The 24571-nt window shown below is 41.7% G+C and overlaps 1 protein-coding gene across 3 annotated transcripts in view; it reads left to right on the top strand.

The window, feature by feature from the left end:
* The window catches only part of LOC126272513 (venom dipeptidyl peptidase 4-like), a 301501-nt gene extending 287106 nt beyond the window's left edge, over positions 1 to 14395 (top strand). For all 3 annotated transcript variants that reach the window (XM_049975414.1, XM_049975413.1, XM_049975415.1), the window contains one exon: positions 14215 to 14395. In XM_049975414.1, coding sequence (XP_049831371.1) covers positions 14215 to 14304 — 90 coding nt within the window. In that variant the 3' untranslated portion in view covers positions 14305 to 14395. The remainder of the gene's footprint in view (positions 1 to 14214) is intronic.
* The last annotated feature ends 10176 nt before the right edge of the window (positions 14396 to 24571 follow it).

The following is a 24571-nucleotide window of genomic DNA, read 5'->3' as shown; positions in this document are numbered from 1 at the left end:
GCAATAAGACGACGGGCCAAGGCACGGAGCTTCTTAAAGGCGATGAGGGTCTCCAGAGATGGGTGCCGCTTATGACGCTGGAGAGCCCGCCTACGGTCGCGAATAGCCTCAGCAATCTCCGGCGACCACCAGGGGACAGACTTCCTCCGAGGGAGTCCAGAAGAGCGAGGGATGGCAGTCTCGGCCGCAGAAATAATTGACGAGGTCAAGACACGGACCACCTCGTCAATGTCACCCTGTGGGAGAGAAGCAATGGTGGCAGCGGAAGTAAAAGCCGGCCAGTCAGCCCTGTTGAGAGCCCAGCGGGGCAGGCGACCAGAAGAATGACACTGGGGCAGTGACAAATAGATGGGAAAATGGTCACTACCACACAGGTCAGGATGCACTCTCCAGTGAAGGGATGGGAGAAGTCCGGGGCTGCAAAGAGAGAGATCGATGGCCGAGAACGAGCCATGGGCCACACTGAAATGCGTGGGAGCACCGGTGTTCAAGAGGCTAAGGTCGAGCTGAGCCAACACATGCTCCACAGCGCGACCACGGTCATCGGAGACAGTCCCACCCCATAGAGGGTTGTGGGCATTGAAATCGCCCAGAAGCAGCAATGGCGGCGGGAGTTGAGCCAGCAGCGCAGCCAAGACATGTCGGGGGAGTTGCCCATACGGAGGAATGTAAACAGAGCAAACAGTAATAGCCGGCGAGAGCTCAATCCTGACAGCGACTGCCTCTAAAGGCGTCAGAAGGGGTACTGGTGAGCTACAGACAGAGTGGTGAACAAAGAGGCAAACTCCACCTGAAGCTCGTTGACAGTCAGCGCGGTTCTTATAGTATCCCCGATAACCGCGAAGGGCAGGGGTCCGCATTGCTGGAAACCAAGTTTCCTGAAGAGCAATGCACAGAACAGGGGAAACACTCAAAAGCATCCGGAGCTCAGGCAGGTGGCGGAAATAACCGCCGCAATTCCACTGGAGAATGGAAGCAGGAAGGGACTGGGAGGGCGTTAAGTCCACTAAGAGGCAGACGGCGCCGCAGAGTCAACGGCCGCCACCGAGCGAGAGTCAGCTGTGTCCATAGGAGACGTCCCCGAGGGTTCCGTGAGGGCGAGATCCGCGGCAGAGGCGAGAATCTCCACCGCATCCCCAGAGCCAGAGCTATTGACAGCAGGCGGTACTGAAACTGCCGGAGCGTCCTTCTTCTTGGACACGTTCCGGTCCTTCTTCTTGCGTCTGTCCTTTGGCTTAGAGGGCTGGGAGAGTTTCTCTGAAGGAGCGTCGGAGGCTGACGACGACGCAGAAGCCCTACGACCAGCAGGTGGATGAACCTTCAGCCACTGGCTGACATCCGGCGGGGTAGCAGAAGAAACGGAAGAAGGGAGGGCCCCGAGGGACCCCTTCCGCGAGAGAGGAGCCGGCAGAGACGACGCCGGCGGAGACGACGCCAGCAGAGAAGGGGGAGGGGGAGGGATCGAGCCCCCTGGTTTTGGAGCAGATGTCACTCCTGAAGCATGTGCGGGGGGAGTGACAGAAGGGGGTTTGCCCCCAACTGCTAAGGGGGCAACAGAGGAAGGCTTGCCCCCAGACACAAGGGGGGCAGACAGAGATGGACGGCCCCGAGGGCCAACTGAAGGCGGCACAGAGGAGGCGACAACTGCCGTCCGCGAGGGCGACGATAACGTAGCTGCAGCATAAGAAGTTTGAAGAGGGACGGGATGCAACCTTTCTAATTTCAGTTTTGCCTCGCGATAAGTAAGCCGGTCCAGGGTCTTAAATTCCATAATCTTCCGCTCCTTATGAAGAACGGGGCAGTCCGGCGAGCATGGAGAGTGGTGTTCCCCACAGTTGACACAGACAGGCGGAGGCGCACATGGAGAATCGGTATGGGAGGGGCGTCCGCAATCTCGACATGTGGCACTGGATGGGCAACGGGAGGACATATGCCCAAACTTCCAGCACTGGAAGCACCGCATCGGGGGAGGGACGTATGGCTTGACGTCACAACGGTAAACCATTACCTTGACCTTCTCAGGCAATACAGCACCCTCGAAGGCCAAGATAAAGGCACCGGTGGCCACCCTGTTGGTCTTGGGTCCTCTGTGCACACGACGGACAAAATGCACACCATGTCGTTCCAAGTCAGCTCTCAGCTCGTCATCGGACTGTAACAAGAGGTCGCGATGGTAAATAATCCCCTGGACCATATTTAAGCTACTGTGGGGAGTGACGGTAACAGGGACGTCTCCCAGCTTATCACACAAGAGCAACGCCCGTGACTGGGCTGGGGAGGCCGTCTTGAGGAGGATGGACCCATTCCTCATTTTAGACAAACCCGCCACTTCCCCAAACTTATCCTCCAGGTGTTCCACAAAAAACATAGGCTTTGTCGAAAGAAAGGAGTCACCATCACTTCTGCTGCAGACAAGGTATTGTGGTACATAAGGCTCCTGCTTGGCAAAAGATCTGCGTCCCTCCCATGGCGCAGCCAACGAGGGGAACGACTGAGGATCATATTGTGCAGCATCGAATTCAATTTTACCTCGCTTAGAGACGCTGGTGGCAGTGCGGCCACCAGCTTGCTGAGATTTATTGTGCTTCATTGCGCCACATCCGCCCAGATGCCACCTACTCCGAACGAGGGCTCTCCCCAAGGGCGCCACCCAGCCAAAGCAACGGGTACCTGGCCGATATCCCATTGCCCGGAGTCCCCGTTCCCCAGACAAGATGGGCACATACTCCTTGGCATGCATGGGGAGGAAACAGCTCTGGCATCTGTAGTGCGATCCCTGCGTGGTCAGGGGGCTACCACCAAGAGGGTACATGACGACCCCACCACAACGGACTGGCTACCGTGCTGGATTTTAGGTGTTGAAAGGGTCCACAATTGCCGTGGGCGCTAAGAAGGGGATTGCGCACAAGACGAGGAGGCAACCCAGAAGACATGGGGTGTAAATCCCTCCACACGACAATAGATAGCATGCAATATGGATGTGCACGATGGACCAATAGAAAAACACCACGTAAGGCGTCCTTCCCCAAATGGCACGCACTAACAACGGAAATTTTGAAAATGGCAGGTCAAACCCAAGTGGGGACCATCACATAAGGCCGAAACTTTTAAGACTCCTTTTAGTCGCCTCTTACGACAGGCAGGAATACCGCGGGCCTATTCGTACCCCCGAACCCGCAGGGGGGAGCACTGAACAGTGCCACATAGAACATGAAAGGTGTTTCTGCCTATGTTATTCTAAAATATCAGGTGCAACCAACGTATACCAGAAAACAGAGACTGAATTGGATTCTATGAGACTTCTATTATTAAATGGACCAACAGCTTCTGGGATAGCGTAATAAATGAAGCAATAGAGATCAAAATATCAGAGAACACCCACAATAAACATAGTGGGCTGCAGTTGAGTACGGCCTAAGATATGGTTTAGTTAGCAGAAAGCTAAAACTCACCTCGCTGTCTGCTTAAATTCCTTAGCTTGTTGTGAGCTTTAGTAATCACATACTGTAAGCCCATATTTAAATATGCTTAATCTCATGTTAGTAAATTGTCGAAGTGTCTGTAGCAAGATTCCCGAGTTACCCTCCGAAATAAACAATAGCAATGCCAATTTTGTATTAGGTACTGAGAGCTGGTTGAAACTGGGCATAAAAAGCAGTGAAATTTTGAACTCGGTTTGGACAATGTTTACGAAGGATAGGACTGATGCTATGGTAGGTGGTGTGTTCATTGCAGTTGAAAGCTGTTTAAACGCAGTTGAGATTGATACTTGGTTGGATTGTGAAATAGTCTGGATAAAGCTGTCAATCAGACAAGGATTGACCATTGCATTAGGATGTTTTTACAGACCACCAGCATCTGCAACATACATTGCAGACCGTTTCAGGGAAAGTCTTGAGTACACAGGAATAAATATCCAAATTATCCATTAGTTATAGGTGGAGACTTTAATCTGGCATCCATTGACTGGAAAAATACACATTTATCACAGGGCGCAGAAGCAAAGATTTGTGTGAAGTTATTCTCAGAGCGCTCTCAACATACAACCTTCAGCAATTGGTTAGAAAACCAACTCAAGATGGGAACATATTAGATATCTTGGCGACAAACAGACCTGACCGTTTTGAGGAAGTTAATCTAGAAGAAGATATTAGCAACCATGATGTCATTGTGGCTTCTACGTCAGTGGAAGTTGCAAAAAAAACCAAAGAAGCAGTGTAGAGTTTTCTTGTTTGGTAAAGCAAATAGAAGTGTCATTAATGAATATCTTCATAGTCAGCTCCAAGCATTCACCACGGGATACAAAGATACTGAGCATCATTGATCAGAATTTAAAGGTATTGTCCACCATGTGCTCGAGAAGTAGATCCTAGCAAAAATATAGGGGAGGGAAAGGCTCCACCTTGGTACAAGAAACGTATTAGGAAGTTGCTGAGAAAGCAGAGAATTTTGCACAGTCATTTTAAACATAGTCACTTCCCTGCTGAAAAACAGAAATTATGCAAAATGAAAGCAGCTGTCAGAAGGACAATGAGAGATTCTTTTAATGTATTTGAGAGCAATATTTTATCTGCAGATTCTAAAAATAATCCCAAACAATTTTGGTCGTACGTAAAATCTATGAAAGCTACAAATAATTCAATACCTTCTCTTGCTGGTAGTACAGGTAATGTAACTGATGATGATAAACAGAAGGCCAAAATTCTAAACCTAGCTTTCAAAAACTCGTTTACGGTAAAGGACTGCAGCACCATTCTGCCTTTCAATTATCGAACAAACGCAAGGATGGCTGACATAATGTTTAGTGTATCTGGGATTGTAAAACAGTTAAAATCGTTAAATGCCAGGAAGGCATCTGGCCCAGGGAAGTTCCACAGCACTGGAAGAAGGCCCAGGTTGTAGCAATCTATAAAAAGCTTAGAAAATCAGATGCACAAAATTACCAGCCAATTTCACTGACATAGATTTGTTGTAGAATCATGGAACATATTTTGTGTTCAGACATAATGACCTTTCTAGACTCTGAGAAGCTCATCTGCAGAAACTAGCATGCTTTTAGGAAACATTGGTCATGTGAGACACAGCTAGCCCTCTTTGTGCATGATATACAACAGCCTCTAGTTACCGGCTCCCAGGTTGGTGCAATATTTCTCAACTTTTGAAAGGCATTCGACTCAGTTCCGCACTGTCGATTGCTCTGAAAAGTGCGTACTTATGGTCTATCTGATGACATATGTGGTTGGATAGAAAATTTTATAACAGATAGGGAGCAGTATGTCATCCTGAATGGGGTGACTTCAACAGAAACAACCCTAACTTCAGGTGTGCCCCAGGGCAGCATAATAGGTCCGCTGCTTTTTACAATTTACATAAATGATCTGGTTGATGGTATTGACAATGGCATTAGACTGTTTCAGGTTACCCTCGATTTAGAGGCTGTTTCACACAGAGACTGTTATATTGACTTGTAAATAATAGATTTCAGCTATCAGTCGTGTTAGTTCATCCAGTCTTAGAATATTGTTCTTCTGTATGGGACCCTTACCACTTGGGTCTGATTCAAGAGATTGAGAAGGTCCAAAGAAGAGCATCAAGATTTGTGACTAGTACATTTAGCCATTGCGAGAGCATTACAAATCTCATAGAAAGTTTGAAGAGGGACACACTTGCAGATAGACAGCGCACTAAACGGAAGGGACTGCTCACTATATTCCACAATCCGATCTTCACCGAGATTGTAGAGCATATATTATTACTACCATACCACCAACTTTCAAATCGCGCAATGATCACCATTCAAAGATAAGGGAAATTAGAGCTCGTACTGAAGCATTCAGACAGTCATTTTTCCCTCGCATGATCCACGAGTGGAACAGAAGGGGGTTGGGGTGGGGTGGGGGGAATATGACTTTGGTGTGAATTGTGCCCTCCGCCACACACCGCTTGGTGGCTAGTGGAGTATATATGTAGATGTAAATGTAGATCCTGTGATTGGGGAGTTGAAGCAGGCTCAGTGGCCATGCCACCAAAACATTACCATATATGGTGTGGGACTGAGCACTAGTGATGTCAAGTGGTTATATAAGCACAGCAGTGGCATCCACACAACAGTCAACCACTTGACCACAGCAGAGGACATCTCTGCTGAAAGCTTGTGGGCAGTTAATCACATGACACAACTTGAACCCAGAGAACATTTTATTAATGGATATCACTGCGAGAGCATGCATTCCTATGCAACATTGGTACTTTGTGGATTAACTGAACTTAACATTATTAATTTATTTCTCCCATGCAAGTACTCTTGTTTTTTCATCTCTCAAGCCTCCTGTAAAGCTTAATATTTCTTATCAGTGAGAAACATGCTGGTTATAATGAACCTACCAATTATCCCATTTCTGCTCTCTCTTCTCCACCTCTTATGAAGTAATTGGATTGCACAAATCTTGCTTCCTTTCCTTCTCACTGCTATGACTGCCTGGTCTGTTCCCACAGGCTTTATATGATTAGATATATTTGCATTGCTTGCTTGCAACTAAGTTACTTCAGCTGCTGAAATTTGCAATTTTTTGTCCAGGGTGGAACCCCTGTTGTATTGAAAAAAACATGGCTGATCATATATCAATTACACCAAAACAACAACAAGAGAAGATGATGATGATGACATGTAAATATACTAATAACGTAACACCTCTTATTACAATGTAATAGTCACCCAAAAGGAGACCCAGTGGTGTGAAAGCACAAAGGCAACTGCATATGGTCTCCAGCTCAGGCAGTTGCGTGCTGCTGCTGCTGGAGATGAAGCCCCTGGTAAGTGACTGGACACTTCACCTAGTACAGCAGTGTTCTCCGCCTCAAACTCAGTACCTCATGGAGATGGCAGTGTTTGGCATCACTTACACAACTCAATACGTCAGTGAGCATCTGCAAATGAGGGTCTGATTTAGGTTGATATTTATGAGAATCTGCTGGCCAGTGCTTCTCCAACACTAGTACCCTCTCCCCAGAAGGGGCAACAGCTGGAGCAGCTGGGTGTCATCATTGGGCAGTGATTACTTCATTTTTTGTGCTTTTCTTGTGTGGCCAGCTCCTCAAGGAACCAAGCTAGAGCTGTACAACTGGCCAACTTCACCCATCAGAGGCACTGACTAGCTTTTATCACCTCATCACCTTTCTGAATAAGCATTATTTTGCTCGAATAAACCTCCTTGCAAAAAGGTGTATCGGCTTCATGCTGATGCTGACTTCCCTCTGTAAAACGTAATTCTGCTGGGCACCACAAGAGCAGTTCATCGCACCCAATGGAGTCCTGGCATGACAGGTTGCTTCTCACTCCTTATAAGTAAGACAGCACATTCATTACAGCACTGGACTCATATTCTGACGTGGGCATTTCAATCTCTATCTGGCCACTGAAATTAAAGTTTTCTGCAGATTCTCTAAATCAATTAATGTGAATGCTGCACCAGTTCCTTTGGAAAGAATCTACACAATTTAATTCCCAAAGCCAGACACAAGGCTCATCCCCTCTAAATGGTTGCATAGAGTCGGAAGTGCCCTGAATGATGCTTCAGAAAGTGAAATGGTTGGTGTCCCAATACTTAAGTTCGTCATCAGGTATCAGGAATCAGGAGTGTCCAGCTTCATGCTGGGATGTGGCAACATGGGGATTAGTGGCCTTGGTTGTGGAGACTGCTTGGGACCACCACCTCCACACCCACACCCACAAACATTGCTGCTGCTGCTGTCCTGGAGTGCTAGATATTCTGATGTGGTTGTGGGACTGGCAAGGGTGGGTTTTCTAGATCTGGCACTATTGCAGTCAATTGATGCAGACAGAGTTGGTTAGTATCACAGCACTACAAACCCTTTGGTCTCTCAACAAATGTATGGCAATGGGTGTGGCAATCTCTGTTGCCAGTATCCATGTGTCCTTTAAGAGTGTGCCCACACTGCTGAGCCCAGAGGATATTGCCCAGCATGTCAGACCCAGGGTTCTCTGGGCTCTGAGGCCAGGAGATAGAGGAGATCTGCCAAGCTACAGTTTCAGTTGGGAGTGGCCCAGTACAGTCAGGAACATTGTTAGTGCTACTGTGGTGATAGTGGTTCTCAGCACCTTCAACATCATTCGCACAATGCATTATGGTTCATCACTGGAGGATGAGTAAAATGGTGAACTAAAAAGGTATTTTGTGCCATTGGAGGCAATGATTCAGAGAAGCACAGCAATGGCTAGAATCTGGATGAATGCATTAGTTGTGTCTGTATGGTGGACACCATGCTGACACATGGGTAATTAGAGTAGGTATCCACGACTATTAACCACAAACAGCCCAGAAAAGGGCCCACAAAGTCCAAAGGAATATGGTCCCATGGATGTTGAGGAGTGGGCCAGAGGGCAAAAGATTGGGCTGGACAGGATTGATGCAGAGCACAGCACTGCGTCAATCCCACATGGTGAGGTATCTGTAGCTAGAACCAGTGGACATGATAGTGAAAATGGTGTAAGACAGGGAACCCAGTACAGCATACACTTAAACTGTGTGAAAGTGCACTCATACGCAGCCATCCACCTCATCTGAATGCCTTTCTTCCAAAACACATTTAGTGGATGCATAAGGGACCACTGTCAGAGAAATTTAGAATAAAAATTCACCTTTTTCTAAAAAAGCTGAATACCAAGGTATTCCACCTGGAGAAACTGGCATGTGGTTAAGTGACAGAGTCACGTAATGTAGTGAAGAGCTACAATGTTTCACAGGTAGTCCTGATGTATAGCAGCCACAATAATTAAGTCATCATGATAGTCAGTGCAAGTGGATATGGACGTCGTCAACTGTTCCAGATATCTCTGGAAAATTGCTGGAGCAGATGAGACCCCAAAAGGCAAATGCTGGTATTTGTATAAGGCAAAGGGAGTGTTTATAACCACACTACTTTGTGTCTCATCATCCAGCGGCATACACAAATATGCAGTGGTGAAATAAATTGCGGAAAAATATTTATTCTCTTCTAACAAGTAAACTGCAGAAAAATATTTATTCTCTTCTGACAAGTTTCTTGAGGAGGTCTTCCTGCTGTGGTATATGGTATGTTTTGACTTGTCTGGGCACTGATTATTGATTTAAAATCTCAACATAACCAATGTTGGGTTTCTTTACCACAACCAGAGGCATAGTCCAAGAAATCATTTTAACTGGTCAATCTGCCCAGTTTTGTGGAGGTGATCGAGTTCCTGTTTGATGGCCATCCGTAGGGAGATAGGAATGAGCTGTGCTAGCAGAAACAATACACTGCATTAGGCGCAAAAAGATATGAGCCTGGAAATCAGAGGTGCACCCCAGGCCTGTTTCAAAGAGAAGCCAAAGTGGCACAAAGGTCATGGAGTTCCTGAATCTCATCAGCGATGGAGAAGTGAAACAATGAGAAGGCATTCAGACAAAGTATTTCCAGCTGAGTGACTACTGACATCAAACAGGGGTATCAGCTGTGTCATCCACTTGTAGGCTGCAGCAATTATGAATAGACCTGGAGTGGAATAGAGCTGTCACCATAGGCTACCAATGTGCAGGAGGGTGAAGTTAATTTTTTGGAAACCATACAAGCATACATTTGGAGGTTTATGAAGTAATGGCAGCTTCTGTGTCTACCTGGAAAAATGCACGTTTGTGTTCACAATTCTGAGATTTATAAACAACTTTTGAGGGAAAGAATAACTTGGGGGAACTATTACCTGTATTTATTTTATATTTTTTTAAAATTTTGTTTTGTCTACTTCTGTAGGACTAAATTGAGGACCAAATCTCCATGGTCATGGAACATGTCAGCACATGAAATTACAGCAGAAAAATAAAAACAGATAAAATCAAATCTTTATGAATTCTATAAATACATCAAGCTGTAAGTTTATGCAAATACGATCAACAATATAATACAGGTCACAGCTTAATTTTTCAAGGACGCCCTTGACAGAATAGAAGAAGTGACTCATGAGAAAACTCTTCAGTTTAGATTTGAAAGGGCATGGATCACTGATATATTTTTGAATTCTTATGGTTGCTTATTGAAAATGCATGGAGCAGAATACTGCATGCCTTTCTGCACAAGAGTCATGGAAGTGCAGTCCAAATGCAGAATAGATTTCTGCCTAATATTAACTGAGTGAAAGCTGCTAATTCTTGAGAATAAGCTGATATCGATCATAAAAAGTGACAGTAAAGAACACGTACATTGAGAGGCCAATGTCAGAATGAACAGGGGTTGAATGAGGTTTGCAAACTTATGTCACTTACTGCCCACACCGTTCACTTCTGAGCCAAAAATACCCTTTGATTATGGGAAGAGTTATCCCAAAATATGATACTATACATCATAAGTGAATGAAAATAAACAAAGTAGACTACTTTTCATGTGAAACTATTGCTGTTCTAATAGTCTTTGTACAAAATCCTGAACATGGTCTTTCATGACTGTTTACTATCTGTCTGAACACCTAGAAATTTGAACTGTTCAGTCTCGCTAATCTACTTACATTCTGTGTAATTAAAATGTCAGGTTTTGTTGAATTGTGGCTTATAAACTGTAAAAACCAAGTCTCACTGTGATTTAGTGTTAGTTTATTTTCTACATGCCATGAACTTATGTCTTGAGCTACACTATTTGAAACAGTGTCAATGTAGCACACAACATCCTTTACTACCAAGCTAGGTGTCACCACCGAACAGAAATATTTTAGAATCACTTGTAATACTTGAAGGCATATCATTTATATAAATATGGAACAGGAGTAACCCCAGCACTGATCCCTGGGGTCCTGCCCATTTAACCATGCCCCACCCAGAACCCATATTCCTAACCATTCTCATTAATGTGGAGAACGACCTTTTGCTGTCTGTTCTTAAAGTAAGAGGTGCACCAGTTGTTACTCCCCCGTATTCAACAATGGTCCAACTTCTGCAGCAATAGCTTGTGATCAACACAATCATACACCTTCGTTAAATCAAGAAAGATGCCTAACATTCGAACTCTTTTGTTTAATTCATCCAGTACCTCACAGAGAGAAGAGAATATAGCATTTACAGTCATTAAAACACTTCTAAAATCAAATTGTCCATCTGACAGAAAATTATGTGAAATGAAATGATCACTTTATCCTTACATACACAGCATTTTCAATAACTTCAGCAAACATTGATAGGTTTAAAATTGTCTACATGATCCCTTTCTTCCTTGTTATAAAGCAGCTCACCCTTGTCAGTACCAGAGAGGAGTATTTCAGACATCAGTCTCGGAAAGGCATTTTCCAGAGAGAGAGAGAGAGAGAGAGAGAGAGAGAGAGAGAGAGAGAGAGAGATAGATATGATTCCCTGTAGAAACTAAGTTTTATTTAATTTGCCAACTATGTTCAGAAAGTGACTGTTAAATATTGTACATAAACCTGAATTATCAGAAATAGAAACATTTTTACTACGTACTGACTTCATAACATCGACCTTGTGCTGTTGACCAGACACTTCCTTCACAGCTGACCACATGGTTTTAATTTTATCCGGTGAATTAGCTACTCTATTTGCCTACCACATACTCCTTGCCTACCTAATAACATTTTAAGCACCTTTCTGTAATGTTTGTAATGAGCTACTGCAGTTTGATTGTGACTAGTTCTAGTATTTTGATTTAATTTCCACAGTCTTCTACATGATATCCTTATCCTACTAGTCAGCCACACAGGCTGCCTTTTACTGCTGTAAGTTCACACACTGTTCCCAGACATGTTCAAGGAGCCAGGTCCAATTGCCCTGATGGATTATGGCACAATGTTTGGAGATTCCCATCTTTTCCACAATGGGTGCAATGCACCAGTGATCCAGGTAGTCTGTACATGTGTGCTGTGAAGCAGTCTGGGCATGACAGGAAACCCTGCAGCCCAAGTCGACAGAGATTGACTGGTGGCTCAGAGACAACTGACACATCTGAAAGTAATGAACCATGATGCCGCCATATGGGAAGTGGTTTATGAACATTTCATATTCCTGGGTTGAAATGCACCATCTGGAGCACTGCTACTGTTGACTGATCCATGAAGCACTCATTAGCTGCTGCCATGATTTTAAAAGAGAGAGGGATCATCAGAAATTCTTCTAATGAGAGGTTGTCTAGCTTAATGGTTGACGTGTATACTTCTGGTTAGGGAGACAACTGGAGCACTACACCCACAAATTGAAGGGTCTGCATATTAGGTTTTGCATGCTGGGTTCACACAAATAAAATTGTAGTGATGACTCAACCCTTGTAAATCAGTTACCCAAGAGTGATATGTCTAGCCAGGTTGCTTGAGGTACTGAAGAAATTTGAGTCACAGTGTTACCACATGGAATAACTGTGAATAAACCAAAAGCAAAGTGCACATGTCCTTGAATGTAAGGGCAACTGGATTTTAGAAGAGCAAACTTCTTTTTCCCGCATGAGTAACTCATTTTGCTGCTGCTGTTGCAATTTCTGCAGCAGTAGCAGCTGTTGTTGCAAGAGTTTCACAAATTTAGTGTTCATAGTACGCTGTTAACCATTTACTTCGTTGCCAGTTATTGTGATCAGGATGTGACAAAAGATCAGGAATGTCTCAAGACACTTACTGAGGCTGTCCGACCAACCTAAGTCTGTCAATGGTAGATTACTGAGTATGAACAGAAGACAACAAAAAGGTAAATGGACAGTAGAGAAGATACTACATATGAGTGCTGTGAGTAATCCAAGAGAGAAATCAAGACTTAATGAAACAGAAACCTAGAAACAATGATGCGTTACGGCGAATACATAACTGAAAGTGAAACCACGAGCTTTATAGTGGTGCTGTGAGCACGTGGCCACTGATGTGGGTGTGTTAGCGGCCACATTGTACCACAGCAATGCTAGTGTTTACAGCTGTAGCAGCATTGCCTATCGACCAAGATCAAGATCTATGCCTTTCAGTGGGCTTTGAAAGTTTCCAGGACCTGATGCCGGAGTCTGCAATGTCGGTTCCATTAGCTGTGTAGATGCACGATTCAGTTCAGGTGGACAGAGTCGAACTATGGCACTGACGTGGGATGGCAGAGTCAGTACTGGCAGCCAAGGAGTGTGACCGCACAGAGCACTGAACAGTAGCAAAGTTTTCTGACACAAGGCAACAAACAGCAGCAAAGTTTGACTGCACCTGGCAATGGTGGTTGTGTGGCAAAGTGTTCCAAGCTTGAACCATGAACCCCTCAATATAAGCGTCCTACAGAGATTGGAAATTGCCCAGCAGATAGCCTGCTTGCAGGAAGGCATCATCTCAACAGCATTCGGGCTTACATGCAGACAGCAGACTTGTAGCTAATGAAGACAGTGTCTAAAGGCAACAGGTCAATGATACAGTTGGGGATGTTGGCCAGCATAGACTTCTTGTAACTGGTTCCCAGTTTTAACTGATACTGCTTGTCTAAAATGGGCAGTATTTATGCGAGCTCGGTCCACTGCTATTTTTGAAATGGCAGCACTTTCCCTCCAGCAGATATGATGTGTGGGGTATAGCCATTAGATAATCATGACACCACCACCTCAGTGGCCAGTTCTCCTGCAGTCAGTTGCACTGCATCACTGGTGTGCCGTGTCGATGTTGCAACTTCACTTTTCAGAAGGCCTCGGTGGTGATTCCACAATGTCAGCAGAGTTTGAATATGAGCTCTGTTGCAAGAATATGTATCACTAAGGTTTCTTGTGTCATGCTGGCACCACATCTGTCTGGTGAGTTAGACTCTTCTGCCTGATCAGGTAGAGCCATGATTTTACATATGTAATGTTCAACATTCTTCTGTGGCATCATACCTCAAAAGCTTTTTACCTCTTATTGCCTGACCTGTTCATGATCCACACTTCACTTCCATACATGGCTACATTCAAGACAAATATTTTCATAAAAAGACATCCTGACACTTAAATGAAGATTCTCCCATGACACAGAAATCCAGAGGCTGATACCATGATATGATGAAAGTTTCAACATTTATAAGTTATTTAATATTTGTTTTACCTGTTCCAGTAAATGCTTCCACATAATTATCTTTTCATTCTGTTTCAGGTCTATAGACACTCGCTTTCTGTTAAACCTTCATACAACTTTAATGTTTCATTTATTCTGTTTTAAAATATCATGTTTTTTTAAGTTATATTCTAATGGATGGTTTTTTGCAGATCTACCCAGATGAAGATAACACACTGTCTGGAGTTCAGCCACATCTCTATCACACAATGGAAAAATTTCTTGTGGAATGTTTTGAGTGACACAATCGCTGATTTTGACCTATATTTACATTCTTGTAATGAACTCAAGTACCTGTACCAGGTTGTAATAATAAAAATTTTAAAACACTGATCTAGCAACAAGCATTTCATGAAAATTACTGCTGCCACTATTACAGTACAAAATCTTTGATATGATCAAATGATGAGAATTTAGTGTTTCAATTAAAGTAGAATTTATAACAACCAAAAACTTTCTGTACATGATGTTCCAAAACTATAATAATAATGGAATTCCTAGATGGAAAAACATATAAAAGAAAGGAAAGGCAACCACTCACCAATAGCAAGCTGCTGAATAGTGCCTAAAAACGAGTAACAAAAAAACAGTATTCACATTTGAGTTTTGTTGCTGTGTGAATACAGGTTTTTTGGGAGATATTTCTATGCAACATGCATCAGTCTGCTATATGTTAGTGGTTGCCTTTCATTTATTTTTGTATGTTCCAAAAATAGTTATCTGTGAACAGGATTTGCCTTATATATATTGCTAGATGTTTGTGAAGGTTAATTTATGAATTAAATTGTATTTAACTGTATGAAAAAACAAACTGTATAAACTAAACTGTGTAAATACGTTTTAAGGACATTTGAATTTTGTCATTGTGTGGATACAAAATTTCAATAGCAGTACCTAGTAAATGAATGGTATTTCTCAACAGTTTGCTTTACAATGATTTCTTTTCTTTTATCCACGATCAGAAATTTATCGTCGTAATTTAAACTTGTCCAGAAGAATACAAATCACTCAATTCATCGCCATTCCATAGATGAATCTACTTTTTAAAGTAATGTTTGATATTTAGTAATTTTAATTATGTATGATAAATTCAGGCATATCTATAGAACTTTGAGTGTTTCAAGCATATTGAAGAGTTTTACAAACTTTATTGTTGTATGTTGATGTTTTGTTAGGAAAACACACTTTTCTTTATGTTAACCCAAATAAGTTTTATCTGTGTTGTGTCTGTATCGCTGAGCTTTTCTATTTAGTTTGCATGCTGAGTGTTTGCCACAATCTTAATTAACTTTAGTATGCAATATTGTCAGCCATATATATTTAGTACAGACAGATAATGCAAACTATACAGAATGTCCATAATTAACATTCCAGTTTCAAAACCTGCAGCATAAAATATGAGGAGCAATGTTGCTGAAAATGTGAAATCATCATGGGTGAAAAAAATTGACCAATAGATGGCACTGTAAGAATCATAATATGTACATCCGCAGTGATGTGGCATGTGGCTGTTCCTCTCAGTTTGCATCCAAGATGACCAAAATGACTGTCTCCATGAAAGATAATGCATTGCTGGTAAAGCTCTTTTACAAGAATAATGACTTTGCGCCAGTAGCCCTGCAGAAGTTCCAGACACTCCTGGCTATGAAAAAAGGCAATAATACAGTAACTGCTAAGGGTCTTGAGAAAATGATTACAAAACTCGAGAAGACATGTTCTGTAGAAAATCCCATGTTGCACCAGTCGCACGGCAATTAGGAACCAGTCATTTTACTTTTTATGTAGTTTTTAGCCCCAGAACAATTAAAACTTATGTCATTTTGCTTGTTATTTGGATTTTGAGCCTCAGGACAATTGAGAACCAATTTTTCCCCATCCAGTGTGGTATGACCTTTCTGTGGGGGATGAGCTTACTTAAATACCAATGCCACAACTGTTGACTGCTGAACTTGTACAGTCACAAACATTAAACAATATGGACAGTGTAATGTGCAACTCAAACCACTACCATTCATTTGTATTTGTAGCTGACCCCATTTACATTAAGATGCTTACAGTATTATCTATTGGTAAAATTTTTGTTAATTTTTTGCCCCATGACATTTCCTCCTTTGTCAACAATTTTCAATTCAAATTTGATGTCATTCTGAGCAGTGGTTCTGTTTTTACAGCATTTTGAAACTGCAACTTTAATTATTGTCACACTACACTATCTATCAAACTGAAAACCACTAATAGGAACATGGTACTGAAAATTTTAAAAGGAAAATGAAATACATGTTGGCTTTGTGGGAAACTGCAACAGACCTCTTTCATGGCACAGAAAAGTTTTGATCAAGGGCACCTACGATTGTTAATATGTCATCAAGGGGTTATTACCCACAGTAACATTTGCTATGAGGACTGAAGGACATACTGCAAAAACTATTGTCAATTTGGTTTTAGATTCTACAACTTTCAGTGACTGAATTGTAAAACCAATAGTTAATGATTTATCTGACTAAAATACTCTGATCTTAACAACAAAATACACTAAGCAGTTAGGTATAGATTGTAGAAGAAAAGCACCGCACTACAGATCCATAAACAATGACTTAATCGCAGCATGTACAGAGATATTACAGAAAGAATACTGAGAAGAAACTTGGGAAAATTTAACTCTTTATTAAACAAATTCCTACAAATAAGGGTAAAACTAAACAGAAGAAAGGATAAGGAATGGATAAGACCTGGGATTAAAGTACCTTGCACTAGGGAGAGAGAGCTCTGACAAACTGCAGTCAGGAGGTGAAACCAACTATATTATAAAATTCTTCACTCTGTTATTACAAAGGCAAAAACCATGAACTATGTTCAAAATTAATACACTTCAAGAATAGGGAAAAAAACAATTTGGAATATTATTAAATAAAAATAGCAAACCAAATGAAGTTAAGCCTCTTGAAAATAGTTCTGGTAGAAATGGCGACAATTTCACATCATTTGTTATCAATTTGAGTGATTATTTTGTCATAGTGCCAGTAAATGTTGCATCCATTAATAAACTACCAAATACAAATACAACAGATTTACTTGTGAACAAACCACAGACAGACATCAGTTTCCAAAATACAAGTCTTTAAGAAGATCACAATATTTATCAGGTCACAAAATAATAGTTCATAATTCTGTTGCCTATTAGCAGAATATTACACTATTTTACTGACCTGAAAGGACTGCTTTTAAGTTATCTTTGTAATCAATCTATGGCTCAGGGTATATTTTCTGGTTAGTTAGTTGCCTGTTCTACAGGCAGATGATCCTTTTGTCAAAATCATCTGCACCTGATCAGCTTACAGGATATTTACATATTTGTATTAACATTAATCAACACACTTTTCTAGTTCTATCCCTGTACTTATGCTTAAAAACATGTTGATTCCCCTTTTCTAACAGATACGTTTTTTTAAAAAGCAGTTTGTCCATGGAATAGGAATTGTTGAGGAGAAATGATTTTAGGTTAGATTTAAAATTTGCTTTGCTACCTGTGAGACATTTTATGTTACTGACCAAATGATAAAAAATGTTTGTTGTTGGGTGTTGAACTCCTTTCTGGAAATCTGACAAATAATTGGTAATAAAGGTAATTTTTCCCTCTAATTGTGTAAGTATGGACTACATGTCTAATTACAATGGATTATTTATGATGAATTTTATCAGTGAATATATATACACTGATGGCACAGTTAAAATGCATAGCTCCTTGAAGAGGTATCTAAAAGTCTGCCATGAATGAACACCACAAAATATTCTCACTGCCTGCTTTTGTGCAATCAACATTTTCTTTATACGTAGTGAGTCACCCCAGAAATTATTGCATAAGACATAATTCAGTCGAAATATACAAAAATGTCAGGATGTTAATTCATTTTTTCCCAAGACTTACAATTATACAACAAGAAAAAGAGCTGAACTTACCTGTTTGAGAAGCTCAGCAATATGCTTCTTCCAGTTCAAGTTTTCATAAATGTGTACTCTCATAAATCTGGAATAGTCTACCCTATTTACTAACTCCTGCTCATGTGTTATATCAATAGTTGGTATGATTCTATTTGTTGTACAGAACTGAATATAGTGTTTTTCAAAAATTATGGGGAGTCCATTTTCTGAGAACCACTTAATAGTTCTTTGGAAAACATTGTTTACAATCTCATCTTTTTATCTCATGAAGTTTATTATAACATTAGTACTGGCTGCAAAAAGTACGAATTCTGATTGTTGGAAGTAAAGAGGAAGATCATTCACATATACTGGGTGTCTCTCGTAGGACTCATCAGGCACATTTCATTTGGTGTTTCAGCAGGTATCTGCAATTTCATTTTTGCAATATGTAGCTGGAGTCAGCCCAAACAAATACCAGTCATAACATCTTTCATGTGATTTCCAGTGTGAACAAAAAGCATTGGTTTGTTGTCAGTCCAAATCAAAATCATTTTTAAAGCAGAATGTTACATGCTCATTTAACAGAGCTGTCCCAGATTTATCTATTTTGCAATATTCATTACATCAATATGTATTAATAGGGACAGTAAAACACGAAGAATGAACAGTACTCCTGCAACAACTGAATAGTGCTGTTACATTGTGGTAGTAGTCAGCATGCGGCAGAGTGGTGCTGTCACTATTAGAGTGTTTCACTGTATCTGTTAATACGTGTCAATAAACTGAATGTTGCACTACAATAATCTGGGACCTCTCTGTCAAATGCACATGTAACATTCTGTTCTAAAAATGATTTTGATTGTAATGGGAAACAAACTCGCACTTTCTGTTGACACTGGGCATTACATGACAGACATGATGACCTGTATTTGTTTGGCCGGACTTCAGCTACACATCGTAAAAATGAAATTGCAAACTTCTGCCAAACCACCAGAGAAACTGCATCTATGACTCTTAGGAGAGACATCTGGTATAGACCCAAAATTGAACCTCATGTAACTCCCTTTCTGATTTTTCCACAGTGACTAAACTTTTCTACCCTTAATTTGAATTATTCAGTACTACTTTTTGCATTTTGTGTGCTACATGTTATTCAAACTAACTGTGTGTAAAGCCACCACTTCCATAACACTTCAGTTTGTCTGACAAAAATACAAATCAGTTGTATAAGCTACATAATCGAACTCCTTGGAAAGATTACAAAAACTACTAACTGTCAATATTTTATTATTTAAGGCTCGTACTATTTGATGAGTGCATGCAGCATTCTCAGTTCAGCAAACCAATAGCGGAAATTCCTGGATGGAAAAATACATAAAATAAGGAAAAGGCAACCACTCACCTACAACAGACTGATATGTGGAGCACCGAAATATGTAACAGAAAACAGCATTCGCACTATCTTTCAAGAACTAACTCCTTTTCTAGCAAGAGTACACACATTCACATACATACAATCACACAAACACCCAATGATATAAAAAGTGATCTCTCTTGCATGGATAGAGTCATATCTTCATAACAGAAAGTAATGAATCACATTGACAGACTGCACCACATGGTGAAACTTAACCTCAGAATGATGGAACATAATTTATGGGGTCCCAGGAAAATCAGTACTGGGTCGACTCTCATTCTTAACCTACATATAAATCACCTCCCCATGACTTCAAAGGGCAAACAAAACTTTAATATTCGCTGATGACACACATGTACTAATTATGGGTTGAAACTCAACACTAGCAGATGCAGCTCAAATCATAGTAGAGCAGGCATACAAGTTGTTCACAGTTAACATTTTAATTAAGTATTAGTCTCACAAAGACTTACTATATTTCAAACAAGCAATAATGACCTGCTAGCACTAGAGGTAGACAGTAATGAGCATATACCAAATGAAATACCCAGTGTGAAATTCCTTGGAATTCAGGTGGATAATAATTTAAAATGGTGCCAACACATAGATAAATCAATCAAGAAGCCCTGTTTAGTGTGTTTCACACTAATAAGCATCTCTCACTGTGTTGACCTAAAGACAAGCGTTGGTATATGTTCTAAACGTTCATGCCCTGCTGTCTTATGCAATTCTCTTCTGGGGCAGTGCATGTATGGTAAATACGTCCACTGTGCAGAACCGAGCAGTAAGAATGATGTGTAAGGTAGATAACTGCACTTTTTGCAGAAGCCTTTTTCAAGATCTTTTAAACCTCACAGTCAGTTCCAATATATTTACTGCTTAACCATGTTTGTTCCTTATAGCAGAAATCAGTTTCAGCTGAACTGAGATGTAAACAATCACAATACAAACCACAAAATAATTTTCATGTAGTTGTTGCCTCAATGTCTAAAGTTCAGAGTACAGTTTATGACTGTCATAAAGGCATTCAACAAGCTTCCATATGACATACAGAAAAAAAAGAGAATTCTTACCAAGTCAAAAGAAAATTTAAAAAGTCATCATTTGCCACTGTCTCTACATATTTTGTGAATATATTGATTCATGGATGGAAAATTTTGTTAGCTAATGTAATCAAGTAAATATTATGCTACCAATATGAGAAAAACAGCGGGTAACCAGTAAAAATGAGGCTGCAGCAGCTTCGGCTAAATCTGGCTGACATAAGATGAACAGCATTAAGGAGTATAGTAAGAAAACAATGACTGAGGAATGAAAGCTGTTTGATGACACAAAATACTGGGAAATGATGAATGAGCAGAAGGTTGAAATACAGATACAGCACCAAGCAGTAAGAAAGAGAAAGAAAGAAAGAAAGGAAGGAAGGAAAGGTATTTGATAAGGACAAATACATGCAATATGTGTAAATAGACTCTGAATGAGTTTCGTGTTATGCAGACAATGTGAAAACAAGCGGGGCTGAGAGTCACAGTTGCACAAAATGACATACAGGACATGAAAATAGTAATAGAATGTCAAATTGTGTTCGGTCATAGAAAATCACTTTATTTGCAGTGTTAGTCTTCACAGAAAAGCCATCCAGTAGTTGTGTTTACAAGGAGGGGCAAATTATATGAAAACTTTCAGATGTGTCATAAATGGCATAATTTCTACAACTATACTAATGGGTAGATGGCTATGTATTCAAGACCTTGCATCTACAGTTTCTGCACAATATTAAATTTGTTACTATGTTTCTTGAAACATATATAGAAGACTTATTCATGGGAAAGAAGCTAATACTAAAAGGCAGTGACATTTTCAGGATGCTCATTGATGTGGAATTTGTTTACAACTTTCTAAAGAAAACAGCAATTAGAGTATAAGAGGGAATACTGAAAGGGGATTGGATGAGTGTGGTAAAAGATTTGGTAGTGATTTTACTGTCCAGGAGATAGGAAGGGAAGTACTTACACAGAGTGGAAACACCATGTTCTGTCGTAACTGAACATAAGGGCTGTTGCAACCCAATGGGGTAAATATCCCTCTTTGTATCAACAGCTTAAATCTTAGTTGTTTTCATCTCCCACAAAAATGTTCCCTCTCATCTCATCACTCCATAACGAGATAGGGCACTATCATGTTTAAATATTACATACATTCTACGATTTGTGCACTTCCTGAAGAATACTGCCGCAAAAATTTAAAGAAAATGATAAGAGACAGAATATTCCACTAGAAGATGAAAATAGGGGGTTATAATGAGGAGGTTGGCAAGAGACTCAACAATGATTCCTCAGTACGAAAGATTTAAGAAAACCACGCAAAGCATAAATCTCGAAGGCCAGATGGAAATCTGAATAGCTGTCCGCCTAAATGCATGTCCCATTTCTTAATCACTGTCTCATCTTGCCCTGGAGACTTTACGAGAAAGGATACAGTTACCACAAAGCACAAGCTATTCTCTTGCATTATCACCAACTTCATAGGAAAAGGTCTGTAGTTTAATCAACCAATGGAAACAGTGGGTTTTAAAAGTGGGAATTGCACAATGTCTCACTTGTAAGCTGTACACAAAATAACAGGATATGCAAGAAATATGGAGTACTATTATTTGGGATTCAGAGGTTTTGGGACAGCTTTTGACTCAGTTGTTACTAAATCTGTACTAACAGCCACTGATAAAGATGGCACTGATACAAACTATGTTAGTGTACTGAAGAATATATACTTAAATACTACAGTTTATAACTAAAATTTAAGTTCCTAGCTTTCGGAATAAATGTTCCTTCATCAGGGAGGGGAGAGGGGAAAGAAAGGGAAGAAGGGAAAGAGGATTTAGTTACTCACAACCCAGGTTATGGAGCAACAGGGAAAGGAAAACAGGGAGGGTAGCAAGGATGGAGGCATGGTTGTCAAAGGGAAGCCATAGATATTCTACTGTAGGTACTGTGCCAGCTTCAAACCAAAGAGGATGCATACAGAAGTAAAGAGGTGTATAGTATAAAGATGTAGGATGAAAAGATGCATGAATGGCTAAAGAGGAAAGGGAAAAGGGAAAGAGGACAAGACTGATAAGTAAATGGGAGTGAGGTTGTTTAACATAGGTTCAGTCCAGGGGGATGGCGGGATGAAAGGATGTGCTGGAGTGTAAGTTCCCATCTCCGCAGTTCAGAGGGACTGGTGTTGGGTGGGAGAAGTCAAATGGCACATACGGTGTAGCAGGTAGAATTATGCTGGAGGGCATGCTCCGCTACTGGGTATTGGACATCTCCTAGGCGGACAGTTCGTCTGTGTCCGTTCATGCGCTCAGCCAGTTTAGTTGTTGTCATACCAATGTAAAAGGCTGTGCAGTGCAGGCATGTCAGCTGATAAATGACATGTGTAGTTTCACACGTGGCCCTGCCTTGAATTGTGTATGTTTTACCAGTAGCGGTGCTGGAGTAGGTGGTTGTGGGGGGGATGCATGGGGCAGGTTTTGCAGCGGGGTCGGTTACAGGGGTAGGAACCGCTGGGTAGAGAAGGTAGTCTGGGAATATTGTAGGGTTTAACAAGGATGTTACGGAGGCTAGGGGGACGACGAAAGGCAACTCTGGGTGGTGTGGGGAGAATTTTGTCAAGGGATGATCTCATTTCAGGGGTTGACTTGAGAAAGTCATATCCCTGGCAGAGTAATTTATTGATGTATTCAAGGCCAGGATAATATTGGGTGACAAGAGGGATGCTTCTGTGTGGTCTGAGGGTAGGAATATTGTTGTTGGACGGGGAGGAATGTATTGCTCGGGAGATCTGTTTGTGGACAAGGTCTGCAGGATAGTTGCGGGAGAGGAAAGCATTGGTCAGGTTATTGGTGTAATTGTTGAGGGATTCATCACTGGACCAGATACGTTTGCCACGAATACCTAGGCTGTAGGGAAGGGAGTGTTTGATGTGGAATGGATGGAAGCTATCAAAGTGAAGGTACTGTTGTTTGTTGGTGGGTTTGATATGGACAGAGGTGTGGATGTGAGCTTCAACAAGATGAAGGTCAACATCCAGGAAGGTGGCTGGGTTTTGGAGAAGGACCATGTGAAATTCAGATTCGAAAAGGAGTTGAGGTTATGGAGGAAATTAAGGAGTGTTTCTTCACCATGAGTCCAGACCACAAAGATGTCATCTATAAACCTATACCAGGCCAGGGGAAGCAGCTGTTGTGTCTTCAGGAAAGCCTCCTCCATGCGGCCCATGAAGAGGTTGGCATAGGACGGAGCCATCCTGGTTCCCATGGCAGTTCCCCTGATTTGTTTGTAGGTCTGGCCTTCAAAAGTGAAGTAATTATGGGTGAGGATGACGTTGGTAAGTGTGATAAGGAACGAGGTTTTTGGAAGATCTTCGGGTGGGCGTTGGGAGAGGTAGTGCTCAAGGGCAGAGAGACCATGGGTGTGTGGGATGTTTGTGTAAAGGGATGTAGCATCTATGGTGACAAGAAAGGTTTCAGGTGGGAGAGGAGTGTGAATGGATTTGAGGTGTTCTAGGAAGTGGTTTGTGTCCTTGATGTAGGATGGGAGTCTGTGGGTGATAGGTTGGAGGTGTTGGTCTACCAGAGCTGAGATACGTTCTGTTGGGGCTTTGAAGCCTGCTACAATGGGACGGCCAGGATGGTTCTCTTTGTGGATTTTGGGTAATAGGTAGAAGGTAGGGGTACGTGGCTCAGGTGGAGTGAGTAAGTCTATGGAAGCCGTTGTGAGGCCTTGTGAGGGACCTTGGATTTTTAGGATTTTCTGCAGCTCAGTATGGATGGAGGGAATGGGATCCTGGGTAACAGCTTTGTAGGTTGAGGTGTCAGGCAGTCCTTCTGCCACATACTCCACATGGTCAAGTACCACAGTTGTGGAGCCTTTATCCGCCGGAAGGATTACAATAGAGCGGTCTGTTTTCAGCTGCTTAATGGCACGGGATTCAGCTGGGGTGATGTTGGGGGTTGTCGGGATGTTCTTCAAGAAGGACTGGGAGGCAACACTGGATGTGAGGAATTCCTGAAATGTCTGCAAGGGATGGTTTTGGGGGAGGGGAGGAGGATCCCTTTGAGAAGGCGGTCGGAACTGTTCTAGACAAGGTTCAACACTGGGTCTAGTATTTGGGGGCTGTGTTTG

Source organism: Schistocerca gregaria, chromosome 5 (genome assembly GCF_023897955.1).
Source record: "Schistocerca gregaria isolate iqSchGreg1 chromosome 5, iqSchGreg1.2, whole genome shotgun sequence".
NCBI lineage: Eukaryota > Metazoa > Arthropoda > Insecta > Orthoptera > Acrididae > Schistocerca > Schistocerca gregaria.
This window is presented reverse-complemented; position numbering and strand designations above follow the sequence as displayed.